The sequence below is a fragment of the Rhinatrema bivittatum genome, chromosome 8 (assembly GCF_901001135.1).
Source record: "Rhinatrema bivittatum chromosome 8, aRhiBiv1.1, whole genome shotgun sequence".
Classification (NCBI taxonomy): Eukaryota; Metazoa; Chordata; class Amphibia; order Gymnophiona; family Rhinatrematidae; genus Rhinatrema; species Rhinatrema bivittatum.
Window position 1 is genome coordinate 272,877,648 of NC_042622.1, and position 16,889 is coordinate 272,894,536.

Here is a 16,889-nt window from a genome sequence, read left to right on the forward strand (position 1 = left end):
AAAGAACAACCTAGACCCAGAGAATATTCAAAACTATAGACCCATATCAAACTTATCCTTCATAGCAAAAATCATCGAAAAAATCGTCCAGTCCCAGCTATCTGATCACATTGAAATGAATAACATATTTCGCCCCTCGCAATTTGGATTCAGAAAAAATTTAAGCATCGAATCATTACTATTGTCGCTAAACGACACAGTACTTAAAGGATTCAATAAAGGAAAATGTTACATATTAATCCTCCTGGATTTATCAGCTGCCTTCGACACAGTCAACCATTCTATCTAACTCGACAGACTATCCGAAATAGGAGCAACGGGAACCACTATCTATCTCTCTATCTCTCTATGAACTTTTGATATACCGACATTCATAGGACACATGCCGGTTTACAATCAACTCTTGTAGCGAGGAAAGAGAAATTACAAAATGACAGGGGAAGGGGAGCAGGAATAGAAAAAGGGAGAGATGGGGGGCGGGTGAGAGCAAGCGCATAAGTAGCGTGAAAAACATAGGTTGCAGAGCGTAAGGGAGAGAAGGAATGTAGACAGGAACTATATTAAAACATTAATGTAAAAATAACATTTCAATGATGATACAGTTAACGTTTAGGTTTGATTGGCATCAGGGTAGGCCTGTAAGAAAAGCCAGGTTTTGACGCCTTTTTTGAAGTGGGGTAAGGAGGGTTCAAGGCGGAGAGACATGGGGTGTGAATTCCATAGTGTAGGGTCAGCTATGGTAAATGCTCTTTCTCTGGTAAGGGAGAGGTGTGCAGTTTTGAGAGGTGGGATGTGTAGGGTGCCTGCGAGGGTGGCTCTGGATGGACGATTAGAGGTACAGAAGCGCGGCATTTCCTTGAGCCATGCAGGATTGTTTTTGTAGAGTGCATTATGAAGAACGGTGAGGGTTTTGTATTTTATCCAGAAAGGGATGGGAAGTCAGTGCAGATCTTTTAATGCTGGGGAGATGTTCTCTTTTGCGTGTGTCAGTGATGATTCTAGCCATGGAGTTCTGCAGGATTTGTAGTGGTTTAATTGTAGAGTAAGGGAGGCCTAGGAGGAGGGAGTTGCAGTAATCCAATTTGGATAAAATGGTAGACTGCAAAACTAGATGGAAGTCCTGAGCGTGGAGGAGGGGTTTAAATTTTTTGAGGATGTGGAGTTTATAGAAACCTCCTTTTAGTAGAGATTTGATATGGGGTTGAAAATTAAGGCGTTGATCTAATACAACACCTAGGTCTCTTACAGATGGCAGGAGGGGGTGGGTGGGGGTGGGTGTGTTGGATGTGACCTGCGAAGTGATTTCAGGATTGTTGGATATGAGGAGGATTTCCGTTTTAGTTGTGTTAAGTGCAAGTTGGAGGTTGGCTAAAAGGACGTTGATGGAAGCTAGGCAGGATTCCCAGAAATGCAGAGTGTCTTTGAGGGTTTTTTGAATGGGGATGAGGATCTGGATTTGTCAGAAGTTAGCAGAGAGGGAGGAGATAGATGTTAAAGAGGGTTGAAGATAGGGAGGATCCTTGGGGGACGCCTTGCACAAGGGGGATGCGTGGGGATTCTGAGTTGTCAATTTTGACCAGGTATTCTCTGTTGGTGAGATAGGAAGTGAACCATGAGAGCACTGTGCCAGAGATGCCTATCTCTGGTAGCCGGGATAGAAGGATTTGGTGGTTGACTGTGTCGAATGCAGCAGAGATGTCTAGGATAGCGAGTAAGTATGAGTTTCCTTGGTCCATGCCAATATGAATGGTGTTGGAGATTGCTAGAAGGAGGTTTTCCGTATTACGACCTTTGCAGAAACCAAATTGAGATGGATGTAGAATGTTTTGGTCTTCAAGGTAGTCAGAGTTGTGTATTGACTACCTTTTCAAGGATTTTGGATACAAACGGGAGGTTGGATATGGGCCGGTAGTTGGAGGGGTCTTTGATGTCTAAGGTGGGTTTTTTAAGGAGGGGCTTGATGATCGCAAGTTTAAGGGGGTCTGGGACTTTGCCAAATGTCAGTGAGCAGTTGATTAAATCAACTAGGAGTTTGGATATGGAAGTGAGAATGGAGAGGAGGATTTTAGAGGGGATGGTGTCAGCCGTGTGGGAGGTTCACCTCCCACACGGCTGACACTTCTTATTTGTCAAACAGAAGTTTCCAAGTAATATTCAACAACAACCTATTGAACAAGGTAAAGCTAAGTACAGGAGTCCCACAAGGATCTGCCCTGTCAGCAACACTTTCAACATCTATCTTCTACCGATCTGTCACACAGTGGATCGCCTAGGCCTAACCCATTTCCTATACACTGACGACATCCAAATTCGGGTCCCAATACAGAATACAATAGAAGAAACTTACAAGAGTATAACCAGCTATCTCGCTGAAATCAAACAGTGCCTATCCACCATAAAACTCATAATAAACATTGAGAAATCAGAATTAATAATCCTAGACAAAAAGTCAGTGAATCTCCCATGCAACCAGCTCAAAACAGAAGACCCTAAAACACTTCTCTCTTATTAGCCACGCTCGAAACCTAGGAATAACCGTAGATAAAGAACTATCATACAAAACCCACATAACAAAATCAAAGAAGGATACCACAAACTACTCGCACGTCTTAAACCTTTCCTTGCACAGGAGGATTTCAGAACAGTCCTACAACTACTCATATTTTCCAACCTAGACTACTGCAACGCCTTACTCCTTGGCCTTACCTCTTACTACCATCCGTCCGCTCCAAATACTACAGAACACAGCCGCCAGAATTCTTACAGGAACAAAAACACGAGCATATCACACCAACCCTCATCTCTCTACACTGGCTCTCAATAAAATACAGAATAGAATACAAAGTTCTAGCAATCCTTCATAAAATAATCACAGGACAGCAAAACTACTGGCTGAGCAAATACATCGTACCCCACTCTCCAAAAAGGAACCTTCGATCAACGAACAAAGGCCTCCTCAAAATCCCTCATGTAAGATCCACTCATCTGAACACAACTCGAGAGAGAGCTATACCCATCGCCAGCCCCGCCCTATGGAACTCATTACCAGTCGAAATAAGAACGTAACCAAATATCAAAACCTTTATTAAAAAAAAAAAAAAAATTATGAAAACCTGGCTATTCATCAGAGCCTATGCAAATGATCTCATCCATCAACACAACCAACCACCAAGGAAAAAAATCCACATCCTCAGAGAAATATAAAAACATCTAAGACAACTTAACATAAGACAATGCACAACGCTACATACAAATGTGGTTACATAACTATTTAAACTAATATACGCAATATAGTCACCATGATGTAACTTCTGTTTAACTAATATGATGTAACTATGTTTATTTAATATGATTCAACGTTTTGTTTAACTAATGTGACTACTGTAAACCGTTCTGATGGCGAAACCGAAATGACGGTATACAAAACATGTTAGATAAATAAATAAATCAAGTTTTTTAATCATTTGTTAACCAAGGGTTTAATCAAGTTGTATCCAAATTCTAATCAAGCTCTTAAATATATATATCCACAATGGCTTTTCGAAGAGAATACTGAAGAGCTGAGGTCACTGCAGGGGGGTATATCTAGGGTGACTTCAGCTTTGAAACCAGACTCAAGTCTCCCATCTGCTAGCAGAGGAACACATAACCCACTGGTCCTGAGTCCATCTGTCTACACTAAGGAAAACAAAACTATCAGATAAGTAATTTCTCCAGTGTATTTGAAATTACCAGTTTGCCCAGTTCACCCCGACCTCCTACTCAAAAATAGCTGACAACAGACAAGTTCAATTTCACTTGACCAACTCAATTAGCATGTGTAAAACTGAGCAAATAAGTTAGCTGCTTCTTGACACTTCTCTGGAACACCCTTAGATCGCCACTTTTTTTTTTGTGCCGGTAAATGTGCATGTTAAACCGAAAATTTGTACTTTACATGTTTATAAAATAGCATATATGTAAATAGAGGTTACTTATGCATGTATATGCTAATTTTCCACATGTAACCCCTTTGAAAATGTAATCATTTGAATTTGTTTTGCTTTGCTCACCAGAGGCCTGGCTGTTGGAATCTATACTACAAATTCAGCGGATGCTTGCCATTATGTAGCAGACAACTGTGAGGCCAACATCTTGGTTGTGGAAAACCATAAACAATTACAGAAAATCCTGCAGGTAATAGCCCCATTTCATCAAGTTTGTTAGGGTACTCTGCATTGCCAAGCAGGAGACATGAATTTTATTTCCATATGGTTTATATTGTGTAAACTTTAAATATTATGGGAAATATAATGGTGAATCTGAAAGAAATGCATGTGTTCAACACAGTAAGCTAATTTTGTCAAGTGTCTCCTAATTGTTATGTATCCTTTGTAAGGAGGAGTGAATTAATGGTTCAAGCCATGGGTCAAAGGATTAGAAATTCCTAGTTTCTAATCCAGGCTGTGCTAACTCTGTGACCTTGGTTGAAATCACTTACTTTCCTGTCTCTCAATATATCAGACCTTTGTTTCATTGGTATAGTACTAGGCTTCTTAAACCTATACTGGGAACCCCACAGCCTGTGTGGTTTTCAGGATAGCCACAGTGAATGTGCCTGAGGTGCATTGATCCACTATATGCTTATTTATGGGGATTTATCTCAGGTACTTTCATTGTAGATATAGGAAAATTTTGGCTCTTACCTGCTAACTTTCGTTCCTGTAGTTCCACGGATCAGTCCAGACACCTGGGTTCATCTCCCCCTATCAGCAGATGGAGACAGAGAAAAAAAACCTCGCTAACACCGTATCTAAGCAACCGTGCCACCTGCAGTTCGTCAGTATATATCTATATCAAAGCAGATAATAGCAAAAAATATGGAACCATTTAAACAACAATTAACAAGAACATGGAATGCAACAGAGAACAATCTTACAGCTGAGCGGACAACTCTCCCCTTAATATAACCCCCTTCTAATTGGGCGGGCTCTGGACTGATCCATGGTACTACAGGAACGAGAATTAGCAAGTAAGAACCAATTTTCCTTTCCCAGTACATACCCGGATCAGTCCAGACACCTGGGATGTACCAAAGCCCTTACCCAGGGTGGGTACCTGGAGAGCCCCACTCGCAAAACACTCTCCCCAAAGGAAGGGTTTGCTGGAGCCCCAACATCTAATTGATAGTGCCTTGCAAAAGTATGCAGCAACTTCCAAGTCTCCGCTCTGCAAATTTCCTGTGGGGAAACAAGTTGAGATTCCGCCTACGAGGCCGCTTGCGAACGTGTGGAGTGAGCACGCAAGCCTTCTGGAACTGGACGACCCAGTGTAATATACGTGGAAGAAATAGCCTCCTTCAACCATCGTGCAATAGAGGCTTTAGAAGGACCCAAAAAACACAAAGGAAGGCGATCTATAAAAGCCGTCAGGATGAAGAAAGGAATAGATGCCAATAGTCTTATAAAATTCCTTTATTGAAGTGGAGACACAAAGGTAGCCCGACTCTGGCCGAGTTTCGCCGTATCAAGACGGATCGATCTCCACTTGTTTGGACAAACATCAATGTTTGTCCGCACAAGTGGAGATCGATCCGTGAATGCGCCCACAAGATATATTACTTTGGCTGGTCATATAATGGTATATATGATCCTCCATGCACAAATTGTTTAATTTGTGAACTGAAGAGAATACAAGTAAGCCCCTGAGGCAGCCGTCTTGATACGGCGAAACTTGGCCAGAGTCGGGCTACCTTTGTGTCTCCACTTCAATAAAGGAATTTTATAAGACTATTGGCATCTATTCCTTTCTTCATAGAAGCTTTAGAAGCCTTGGATCCTCTATTAGGACCACTCCACAGCACAAAGAGGTGATCTGATCCAGGGGCGGATTGTGGGAAAATAGTGGCCCGGGGGATTTTTCTCCATACTGGCCCATGGGTACCCAATTACACATACAATTTGGTGAGTCACCAAATACAGAATAAAGGGACCATAAAATATACACAGAAATGTACTGACAAACTGAACTGGAAATCACAAGTTAGACTGTATGTAATGCAGCAATGGAAAAACAGAAAATACCATCATTCCTCATAAAACATCAAACAATAAAATCAAGAACTATAATACATCTCAATAGGAAAATCATTCTAAAAGTATTTCTCACAGGACAAGCAGGATGGTTGTCCTCACAAATGGGTGACATCGAGGATGGAGCCCCAACCATGGAAAACTTCTGTCAAAGTTTCAGGAACTTTGACTGGCCCCTACTGGGCATGCCCAGCACGGCACCAACCCTGCAGCCAGCAGGGGTCTCCCTTCAGTCTTCTTTTTTCCGCGCAGCAGTAGCCACGCGGTAGAAGAGCTCTTAACCACGTTCCTGACAGGAATTTCGAATAATTAATTCTGAAGAAAAATTTGCCCCTCAGGGGTCTCCCTTCGACAAATTTTTCGGTCCGCGGAACTTCGCTAAGTTTTTGCTGTCGTTTGGTCGACTTCCGTCGAGTTTGGCCCTTGAGGCCCGTTGGCATTTGACAGTCCCACGGCTAAATTTTTGGCCTTTTGCCATGGCGTCGGGGTTCCGTCGATGTCCGGACTGTACCCGAACTATGTCAATCACAGACCCTCATAGAGTCTGTGTTTTGTGTTTAGGGAGTGAGCATGATGTTCTGACTTGCACCAAATGTGCCCTAATGACACCAAAGGGTCACAAAGCCAGAATGGAGAAGATGGGGCTCCTCTTCCAAGCTCGTACCCCAACGCCATCGATTGCATCGACGTCATCGGAACCGGCACCGTCGAGGTCTCATCATCGACAACCCTTCGGTGACCGTCCGTCATCGATGACTTCGCGGCCATCGACTCCCGTTCCTTCCCCTGATGATCGAGGGGATCGGAAAGAAAAACATCGCCATCGACGTCATCGACCGCAGCACCGATCGAGCCACCGCCAAAAAAGTCTCGATCAGTAGTGGCACCGTCCACTACTGTTTCGCAGGCACAGAGGCAACCCTCACCCCCTCGGGGTTTGGGAGCCGCGATCCCACCGGTGACGGTGGTCCCTCCGGCTCAGCCTCAGCCTCCCTCTCTCGTCGAGCCGGGTCTTGTTACCCCCGGTCTCTGGGCAGAACTGGACCGGCTGGTCCAGGAGGCCATCGACAAGGTGATGCTACGGTTCCAGACTCCTCCCGCACCGACTCCGGCACCGAGAGTGGAACCGGTCACCGAGCCGATTGCAGCAGCACTGGCACCGCTGCTACACCGGATGGAGGTGCTCATGACAGCCCTTCCACCGGTGATACCTCAGTCACCGACACCGGTAAGACCGTTGTCACAGACAGGTTTATCATCAGGTGGAGAAACACCGTATCGAATTCCCCCTTCGGGAATTGTTCAATCGATGCCAGGTCGTCCCTCGCCACCGATTTCTTCTTCGGGGGCGATACGCACCTCTGCTCCACCGAGGTTTCCGATGCCGACACCGGTTCCCTCGATGCCTGCACCGGCACCGATACCGGCACCAATTCCATCGAGGATTTTCTCGATGCCCCCGGTGATTCCAACCGATATTTCGGAACCTCAACCTGGGCCTTCAGGTGTTCAGCCCCCTCGAGGTCCTGCAGGTCATCATCCAGATCCCTATGATACTTGGGGTGATGATACCTCTACTGGCACCGATGATTTGCCTTCACCGCCCTCTCCTGCGGAGAGTAGAAAGCGTTCTCCCCCTGAGGACCTCTCTTTCATAAATTTTGTGAAGGAAATGTCAGAGTTGGTCCCATTCCAACTTCAATCTGAACAAGATGACAAGCACCAGATGATGGAATTGCTCCAATTTTTGGATGCCCCGAAAGTCATCACTTCTATTCCCATTCATCAGGTTTTTCTAGACCTTCTTAAAAAGAATTGGGAATCTCCCAGATCTGTTTCCCCGGTCAACAAAAAAGCTGACTCTACATATCTTGTACAGTCAGCGCCTGGTTTTCAAAAACCTCAGTTAGACCATCATTCTGTAGTCGTAGAATCAGCTCAAAAGAAAGCTAAGCGACTAAAGCCACACTCTTCCATACCTCCTACTAAGGAAAATAAATTCCTAGATAGTATAGGTAGGAAGGTATATCATGGAGCTATGCTGATTTCCAGAATAGCTTCTTATCAACTTTATATGACTCAATATAATAGGGTCATTCTGAAACAGATGCAGGAAATCACTGATGCCTTGCCTGAACAGTTCCAGCCACAGCTTCAATCCCTTCTAAATAAAGGGTTTGAAGCTGGGAAGCATGAAATACGAACAGCCTATGACATCTTTGATGCTTCCACTAGAATCTCTGCCAGACGTTGGGCTTGGCTTAAATCATCTGACCTTCATCCAGAAGTTCAGGACAGGCTCTCTGATTTACCCTGCCTAGGGGATAATTTGTTTGAGCAAATTCAACAAATTGTAGCTGAATTGAAGGATCATCATGAGACACTTAAACAGCTCTCATCCATTCCTCCTGACTTGCCTTCTAAACAGCCCTTTAGAAAGGACTCCAAGAAGTCTTTCTTTAGGCCACGAAAGTATTATCCCCCATCAACCAAGCCTAGGCCTGCACGGTCTTACCATAAGACTCAGCCTCGCCAGACTCATAAACAAAAGCCTGCAGCAGCTCCACAACCGGGCCCTGCGGCGGGTTTTTGACTTTCACTTAGAGAGCAGTTGCCAAACCCCTCTTCCAGCTATACCGGTAGGAGGACGGCTGTGCCACTTCCTAGAAAAGTGGCATCAAATCACCACAGATCAATGGGTGATAGCAATCATTGCACAGGGTTACCACCTCAACTTCCTATCCCTTTCTGCCGACTCCCCACCTTTGCAGGCGTGGAGACTCACCGATCACTCTGTTCTTTTAGAGCAGGAAGTTTCTCTTCTCCTACAGTCAAACGCTATAGAACCCGTTCCTCCCTTACAACAAGGACTCGGGTTCTATTCCAGGTACTTCCTGATACCAAAAAAGGTCAGGGGGACTTCGTCCAATCCTAGACCTACGGGCCTTCAAGTACCTTTCCAAGGAGAAGTTCAAGATGGTAACCCTGGGCTCGCTGCTCCCTCTACTGCAAAGAGGGGATTGGCTATGCTCTCTAGACCTGAAAGACGCATATACCCACATTGCGATCACAGAATCTCATCGCAAATACCTGCGTTTTCTAGTAGGCCGAAACCACTACCAATACAGAGTACTACCTTTCGGCCTGGCGTCCGCACCACGAGTCTTTACCAAATGCCTCGTGGTGGTAGCAGCATTCCTCAGGAAGGAAGGTGTCCACGTCTACCCCTACCTGGACGATTTGTTAATCAGGGCCCCAACCCAGCAAATAGCTCGGTCCTCCCTGACCCTAACAATTCATACTTTGCTCTCTCTAGGATTTCTTGTCAATTACGAGAAATCCTACTTGGTCCCATCTCAGACCTTATCTTTCATTGGGGCAGACTTGGACACCTTACAAACAAAAGCCTTCCTCCCTCATCAACGGGCCAAGACTCTGGTGTCCCTAGCTTGCCAGCTGCGGTCTCAACACACAGCCACGGCTCGCCAATTCCTCATTCTGCTAGGACATATGGCCTCCTCAGTTCAAGTAACTCCCATGGCCCGTCTGGCCGAGAGTCACACAATGGACTCTAAGACTACAATGGACTCAAGCTCTTCAGCCTCTGTCCTCCATTGTTACAATCACCGACGCACTCCGTCTGTCTCTTGCCTGGTGGACAAATCAATGCAACCTCCTACAGGGCTTGTCCTTTCTTCCACCAGATCCCCAGATAATCATCACCACCGACGCTTCCAACATCGGGTGGGGAGCCCATCTACACAATCTGCAAACTCAAGGATACTGGTCACTAGAGGAAGCCAAACACCAGATAAATTTCCTGGAGCTGCGAGCAATCCGCTATGCTCTCAGGACCTTTCAAGATTGCCTATCGAACCATGCAATCTTAATTCAAACAGACAACCAGGTGGCCATGTGGTACATAAACAAGCAGGGAGGCACAGGCTCCTTCCTTCTGTGTCAGGAAGCTGCGCAGATTTGGGCGGAAGCCCTCTCTCGCTCCATGTACCTCAGAGCCACCTACCTCCCGGGAGTGGACAATGTATTGGCAGACCGGCTGAGCCGTGTCTTCCAACCACACGAGTGGTCACTCAATCCCTTGGTAGCGACCTCTCTATTTCACAAGTGGGGTTATCCCCACATAGACCTCTTTGCGTCCCCTCAGAACCACACAGTGCTCTCTCATTCGGAGCCAGCACTCTCGGCCGAGGTCTGCTTTATGCATTCCCTCCACTTCCTCTTCTGTTGAAGACTCTCGTGAAGCTGCGTCAGGACAGAGGAACTATGATCCTGATAGCACCGCACTGGCCACGCCAAGTGTGGTTTCCCATACTACAGGATCTCTCCATCCGCAGACACATTCCTCTGGGAACGGACCCACATCTGCTCACTCAAAACGACAGATGCCTCCTCCATCCCAACCTCCAAGCCTTGTCACTGACGGCATGGATGTTGAAAGGTTAGTCCTTCAGCCATTTAACCTTTCGGATTCAGTTTCTCGTGTCCTGATCGCTTCACGAAAGCCTTCCACAAGAAAATCTTACTCATACAAATGGAAACGGAACACATCATGGTGCACTTCTCAGTCCCTTGATCCTCTTTCCTGTCCAATCTCTAAATTCTTGGACTATTTATGGCATCTATCAGAATCAGGTCTAAAGACCTCTTCCATTAGAATGCATGTTAGTGCGGTAGCCGCCTTCCATAAAGGTATTGGGGGTGTCCCTATCTCAGTACAACCCCTGGTAACCCGTTTTCTTAAAGGCTTGCTCCATTTGAAGCCACCTTTACGCCCTCTGGCCCCATCTTGGGACCTTAATCTGGTTCTTGGTCGCCTTATGAAACCACCTTTCTAACCTCTGCACTCCTGTGACCTAAAATATCTCACATGGAAAGTGTTATTCCTTTTGGCTATCACTTCAGCTCGCAGGGTTAGTGAATTACAGGCCCTAGTTACCTATCCGCCTTACACTAAGGTAGTTTCGGAGTTTCATATCAATCAATCCATCATACTACCTATCTTCTTTCCCAGGCCCCACTCCAACTCAGGGGAACAGACTCTGCATACCCTAGACTGTAAACGAGCTCTAGCTTTTTATCTAGACTGTACAGTTTCTCACAGGAAGAGCACTCAATTATTCATCTCTTTCCATCCTAACAAGTTAGGACACCCTGTGGGTAAGCAGGCTCTTTCCTCCTGGTTGGCGGACTGCATTTCCTTCTGCTATCAGCAAGCTGGCATTCCTTTCCAAGACCGTGTTAAGGCACACTCTGTGAGGGCCATGGCGACTTCAGTAGCACACCTTCGATCGGTGCCGCTTCCTGACATCTGCAGAGCTGCAACCTGGAGTTCCCTCCATACCTTTGCAGCCCACTATTGTTTGGATAAAGCTGGAAGACAAGATTCCATCTTCGGCCAATCTGTCTTGCGTAACCTTTTTCCAACTTGATGTACCAACACCCTTCCACCTCCCGGTAGGGTGCGGATGTCCTTACCAAATTCCTCCCCAGTTGTTGTGCCTGTTGCACGCCGTTGGGTACATTTGGTGCAAGTCAGGACATCCTCAGCTCGGTACTCACCCATTTGTGAGGACAACCATCCTGCTTGTCCTGTGAGAAAGCAAATGTTGCTTACCTGATGTAACAGGTGTTCTCACAGGACAGCAGGATGTTAGTCCTCACGAAACCCGCCCGCCACCCCGCGGTGTTGGGTTCGTTTTTATTTTATCTTTTCGGCACTGCCTGTAGCTTTGAAAACAAGACTGAAGGGAGACCCCTGCTGGCTGCAGGGTTGGTGCCGTGCTGGGCATGCCCAGTAGGGGCCAGTCAAAGTTCCTGAAACTTTGACAGAAGTTTTCCGTGGTTGGGGCTCCATCCTCGATGTCACCCATTTGTGAGGACTAACATCCTGCTGTCCTGTGAGAACACCTGTTACATCAGGTAAGCAACATTTGCTATATTTCAAAACTGCTGATGAATAGAAGCTCCAGTAATTTAACTCAGGGAAATTTTCAAAAATTTGTATATAACACCAATAAAATATTTCAAAAAGAGCAGACATCAAATTAATATTCAATAATTTAAACTAATAAGGATTTTAAAAAGCCCCTGCTGTCCCCTTCTGTGAGAGCTCTTGATGTCCGGTCACCCTGATATTGTCGAGGATTAGGAGGTTATCCTCTCTCACACATACTCACATGTCCATTCTCTCTCACACATACACTGTCACATACATACACATTCATGCTCTTATATCCACCATAACCTCTCACTCTCACTGACACTGACACACTCTCAGGCTCTAAGACACTCTCTTCCCCTCCATACACAAAATCTTACTCCCTTGGATTTTCTCATACACACTCATGCTCTCACACTCACTGGCTCCCTCACATACACACAAACACACACACCCAGGCAAGCTCCCAGTCATTCTCATACACACACACTGACCTCCGGGCAGGCTCCCATTCATTTTCACACCACTCCTTCCCCATCCCCCAGGCATGCACACATTCATTCTCACACACGCAGACCCCCAGGCAGACACCCATGCATTCACACACATACACCCCCAGGCAGAGTCCCATTCATACACATGCACACACTAAAGGCAGACCCCCCCTCTTTTGCCAGCAACCTCGGAACCTCTCTCATTCCTCTGCTGCCACTGTCACAGCTGCCACATGGCTATTGGGGAGATGCCGATTGCTGCTACTGACACTGAAGCCCATTCTGCTGCCTCCTCTGTGCAGGCCCCGTGGGCTTCCACTTTCTCCATGCTGATCTCGTACATTGTGAGATCCGCATAGAGAAAGTGCTATTCTTGCACATTCCCAAAGATTACATGTGCCAATCACTAAAAAAGTAATTTATATTTTTTTTACCTTTGTTGTTTGATCTTAGTTTTCTAATTGGTTGGTCACAGGCTTTTTTTTTTCCACCTTCCCTTTCTTATTTGTTTGCCAATTCCTTTTATATTGTCTATTTTTTCTGTTTCTTTTCTCTCCATCTTCTTCCCTCAAACACACAGTCAGGTTCTCATTCTCACATGCATTTCTCTCTCTCACACACAGGCTCTCACTATCACATGCTCGCTCATATAAAATCATTCATACACACGGTCTCTCACTGGCACATGCTGTCTGGCTCTCACATGCTGTCTCTGCAAACATTCAGGTCCTCACTCTCACACACAATCTCTCAACTCATCTCATACACACACACACTCACTCTCTCACTCTCTCTACAGACCTTCAGCCTCTCTCTCACCTCTGGGCCTCCTCTTCACGGGTCGCCGCAGGATGGGCTCTGCAGCGGCCCTGCTACCGGGCCTCATCCTCTTCTGCACGTGCTGATGCTCCTTCTCTTTCCTGCCCACACGGCTCCGGCAATGTTTACTTCCGGGGCCTGCACAGGCAGGAAGGAGGAGGAGCATGAGCGCGTTTAAACGTGATCTTTTTCTTCGGGCCGTGGTGACGTGAGCCTCACCACGGCCCTGCCGATCTGCTTGTCGCTGCGCCGCATGAGCCTCCCTGTGCCCGGGGGCATTGGCTCCCCTCGGGATACCACTGTTCGCGGTGCCCCATGCCCAGGCCTAGTGCTTTCACCGGCCCTGCCCACAAGGTTCTCTTCGGGCCGCAGCGCCAGCAGACCTTCTTCTTGTCTTTGGCCGGGAAGTTTAAAAAAAAAAAAAAATCACGAGATGGGAGCGACCGGCCCACCCGGGGAAGCCCGATCCCCCGATAGGCCAATCCGCCCCTGATCGGATCTCCTAAAGTCATTGGTAATCTCAAGGTAACGCAATAAAGCTCTCCGAACAACTAGATGTTTGAGCTCCCTCGCATTAGGTTCAGACGCCGGTAAGTTAGGAAAAGCCAGAAGTTCCACTGACTGACACATGGAATGCTGAAACCACCTTTGGTAAAAAGGAAGGTACTGTCCGTAAAGAAACTCCGGATTCCGAAATCTGAAGGAAAGGATCTCGACAGAATAACGCCTGTAACTCAGAAATTCTTCTAGCCGAACAAATGGTGACGAGAAAAATTACCTTAAATGTCAAATCCTAGTTTGATCCAAGATAGCGGAGAGATAAGACGTATGTGAGCATCTCTCCCAACTTACCTGAATTCTTTCCCAGATGCCACATTCAGACCGCAAAAAGGGAGCTAGGGAGCGGCTAGCTCTGGAGCCCTCCTCGGTCCCTGCGGTCATTGGCCCTATGGACGCCCACCTACGCCGGGGAACAGAGTGCCCGGCGATGAGCTCGCTGGATGACATTCAGAGGGAAGAAGAGTCTGAAGCCGTCCCTGAGCAATCTATACTATCCTTGCTGGAAGATAGACACCCTCTTGAGAACCCAGCGCAGAGACATGCTGATCAGATTTGGGAGGAACTGGAGGCACTGGAACTGAGTGCCCATCGGGAGACTCTTCCGGAGCACGAATCGATGGAGGGAAGGGTATCAGCGCAACACCAACTGAGTCGGGAGATGGGAACAGTTTCACATGAAGCACCACAGCAACTGCAAAGAAGGGAGACGCCAGAACGAATTTCTGGAGACTCTGAAGGAACGGGCTTTATATGTGAACTGGTAAGGCCCTCAACTTTTACTCTTGAGCCTATATGGGAAGCAATAAGGGAGACTAATAATAACATATCTTGTCAAATAACAACCACTGCTAATAAAGTGGAAAGATTGGAAGCTAGAATGGAAATTGTTGAAAAGGAAGTGGCTGGAACTACTCGAAAGATACAATCTTTTTTGAGGTAAAATTGAAACGTATGAATGATATACAACTCAGCATTATTAAGGAAAATCAAGTACTCCACCAGAGAATAGAGAATTTGGCTAATCAGACGAGGGCAAAGAATTTGAGATGTATTAATTTCCCCAAAGTGCCCTATATGACTCCAAAGGAACTTTGGAGAAAATACATGATGGAAATCTTAAAATAACAGAAGAAATGCTTCCAATTACCTCAATTTTATTATTCCACCGAGGAAGAAAACTGGAATTGATCCTGACAATTTTCAAATTTTGGCACCCAGGGAAACTCCCAGTTTGGATATATCAGCAGTCCTTGAGCAGTCAGAGGAGAATATAGCCACACTGACCACCTTAATTGTGGTGTTTTTTGTTGGAATCTGATAGGGAGTGAATTTTTAAAAAATATTTCTCCCATCGTACTGAACTTTTCCTTGGCTGCAGAGTCCAGATTTTTCCCGACTTTTCGAGAGTGACGCAGAAGAGGCGTCAATTTCTTCTTTTGAAACCTCAGATTTTAGAATTGGGAGGGCTATTTTTGTTGAAATTCCCCTGTAAATGCCTGATTACGTTTTAGGGCAATTCCTTTTTGTTTTTTCAGCCCTTTCAATTAACTTCCTTTATAACTAGTAAGAAAAATGGGTTGTCCTCTTCTCCTGCAATTTGATTGTGTACTTCTAAAAGTGCAACTTGTCTATCATAAATGTTATACTACTACCCCTTTATCATAAGGTTGTTTAAATTGTGAATTCCTCAGATTGTGTAAATCTTGGATCCTTGTTTGAGGGCTTAATTATATGCTTTGTAGCTAATAATTATAGATCCCCCTTAAAGAGAAAAACAATTTTTTAAATTGTTTTTCTCTTTCCTTATGTTAATACTTAAATACACAGGGGGATAAATATTTGTTCTATTGTGGTTTCTATATTGAATGTTTAAAAAGCCATGAAGTATGTATTTCAACTCAAGTGATTCTTGATATTATTGTAAACGAATAAATAGAAAATTAAAAAAAAAAGTGTCAAATCCTCTAACATAGCCCTTCGGAGTGGCTCGAAGGGAGGTTCACACAGAGCTTTAAGAACTAGATTAAGGTTCCAGGACAGATAAGGTTTCGGAACTGGAGGACGAAGATTCATCGTACCTCTAAGAAAACTAACCACGTCTGGATGAGACTAAATAGAGGAACCTTCAATTTTCCCACAGAGAGAGCCCTGTGCTGCTACCTGCACTTTAAGAGAACTAAGAGAGAAGTCCTTGGGGAAGCCATTCTGTAAGAAAGATAATATTCAGGAATTAAGGCCCTAAGAGGGTTAATTCCCCTAAAGGAACACCAAGACTCAAAAATTTTCCATAACCGAATATAAGAGAGGTTAATAGACTTCCTTCTAGACTGTAACAATGTGGTGACTACTGAGTCCAGGGTAACCTTTCCTTTTCAAACGCCTCCTCTCAAAAGCCATGCTGCTAGACAAAAGCGAAGCAGCTTGGTTGAAAAATATAGGACCCTGTCAAAGAAGACGCGTCAGTTGGCCGAAGCGAAGCAGGGCCATCCACCGCCAGGTTGACCAGATCTGCAAACCACGGACACTGAGGCCACTCTGGAGCCACCAGAATCAGCTCTCCACAATGCTTTTCTATGCGATGTAGAACCTTGCCCACCAGCGGCCACAGACGAAAATCCATATAGTAGAACTCCTGAGGCCATGCTAGAACCAGAGCGTCTGTCCCCTTCGGCCCCATACTGTCTTCAGCGACTGACGAATCAGAAGGCCTTTGCATTCCGAGAGGTCGCATAAGGTCGACATGAGGTAGACACCAACAATCTCGAATTAACTGCATGGCTGTCTCTGAGAATTTCCACTCTCCTGGATCCAAGTGTGTTCAAGAAATGGACCTGAACATTCTCTGTTCCTGCGATGTGGGATGCCACTAATCTCTCTAGATGTCGTTCCACCCAGAGCATCAACCTCTGTGCCTCTAGAGCTACTGTCTTGCTTTTGTTTCCGCCCTGCTGATTTATATATGCTACTGTTGTCGCGTTGTCTGAC

At 45.7% G+C, this 16,889-nt stretch overlaps 1 protein-coding gene across 3 annotated transcripts in view; it reads left to right on the forward strand.

Annotated features, from left to right (window-relative positions):
- Positions 1-16,889, forward strand: part of ACSBG2 (acyl-CoA synthetase bubblegum family member 2) — a 355,967-nt gene that overhangs the window by 218,432 nt on the left and 120,646 nt on the right. For all 3 annotated transcript variants that reach the window (XM_029610908.1, XM_029610907.1, XM_029610909.1), the window contains one exon: positions 4,056-4,176. In XM_029610908.1, coding sequence (XP_029466768.1) covers positions 4,056-4,176 — 121 coding nt within the window. The remainder of the gene's footprint in view (positions 1-4,055; positions 4,177-16,889) is intronic.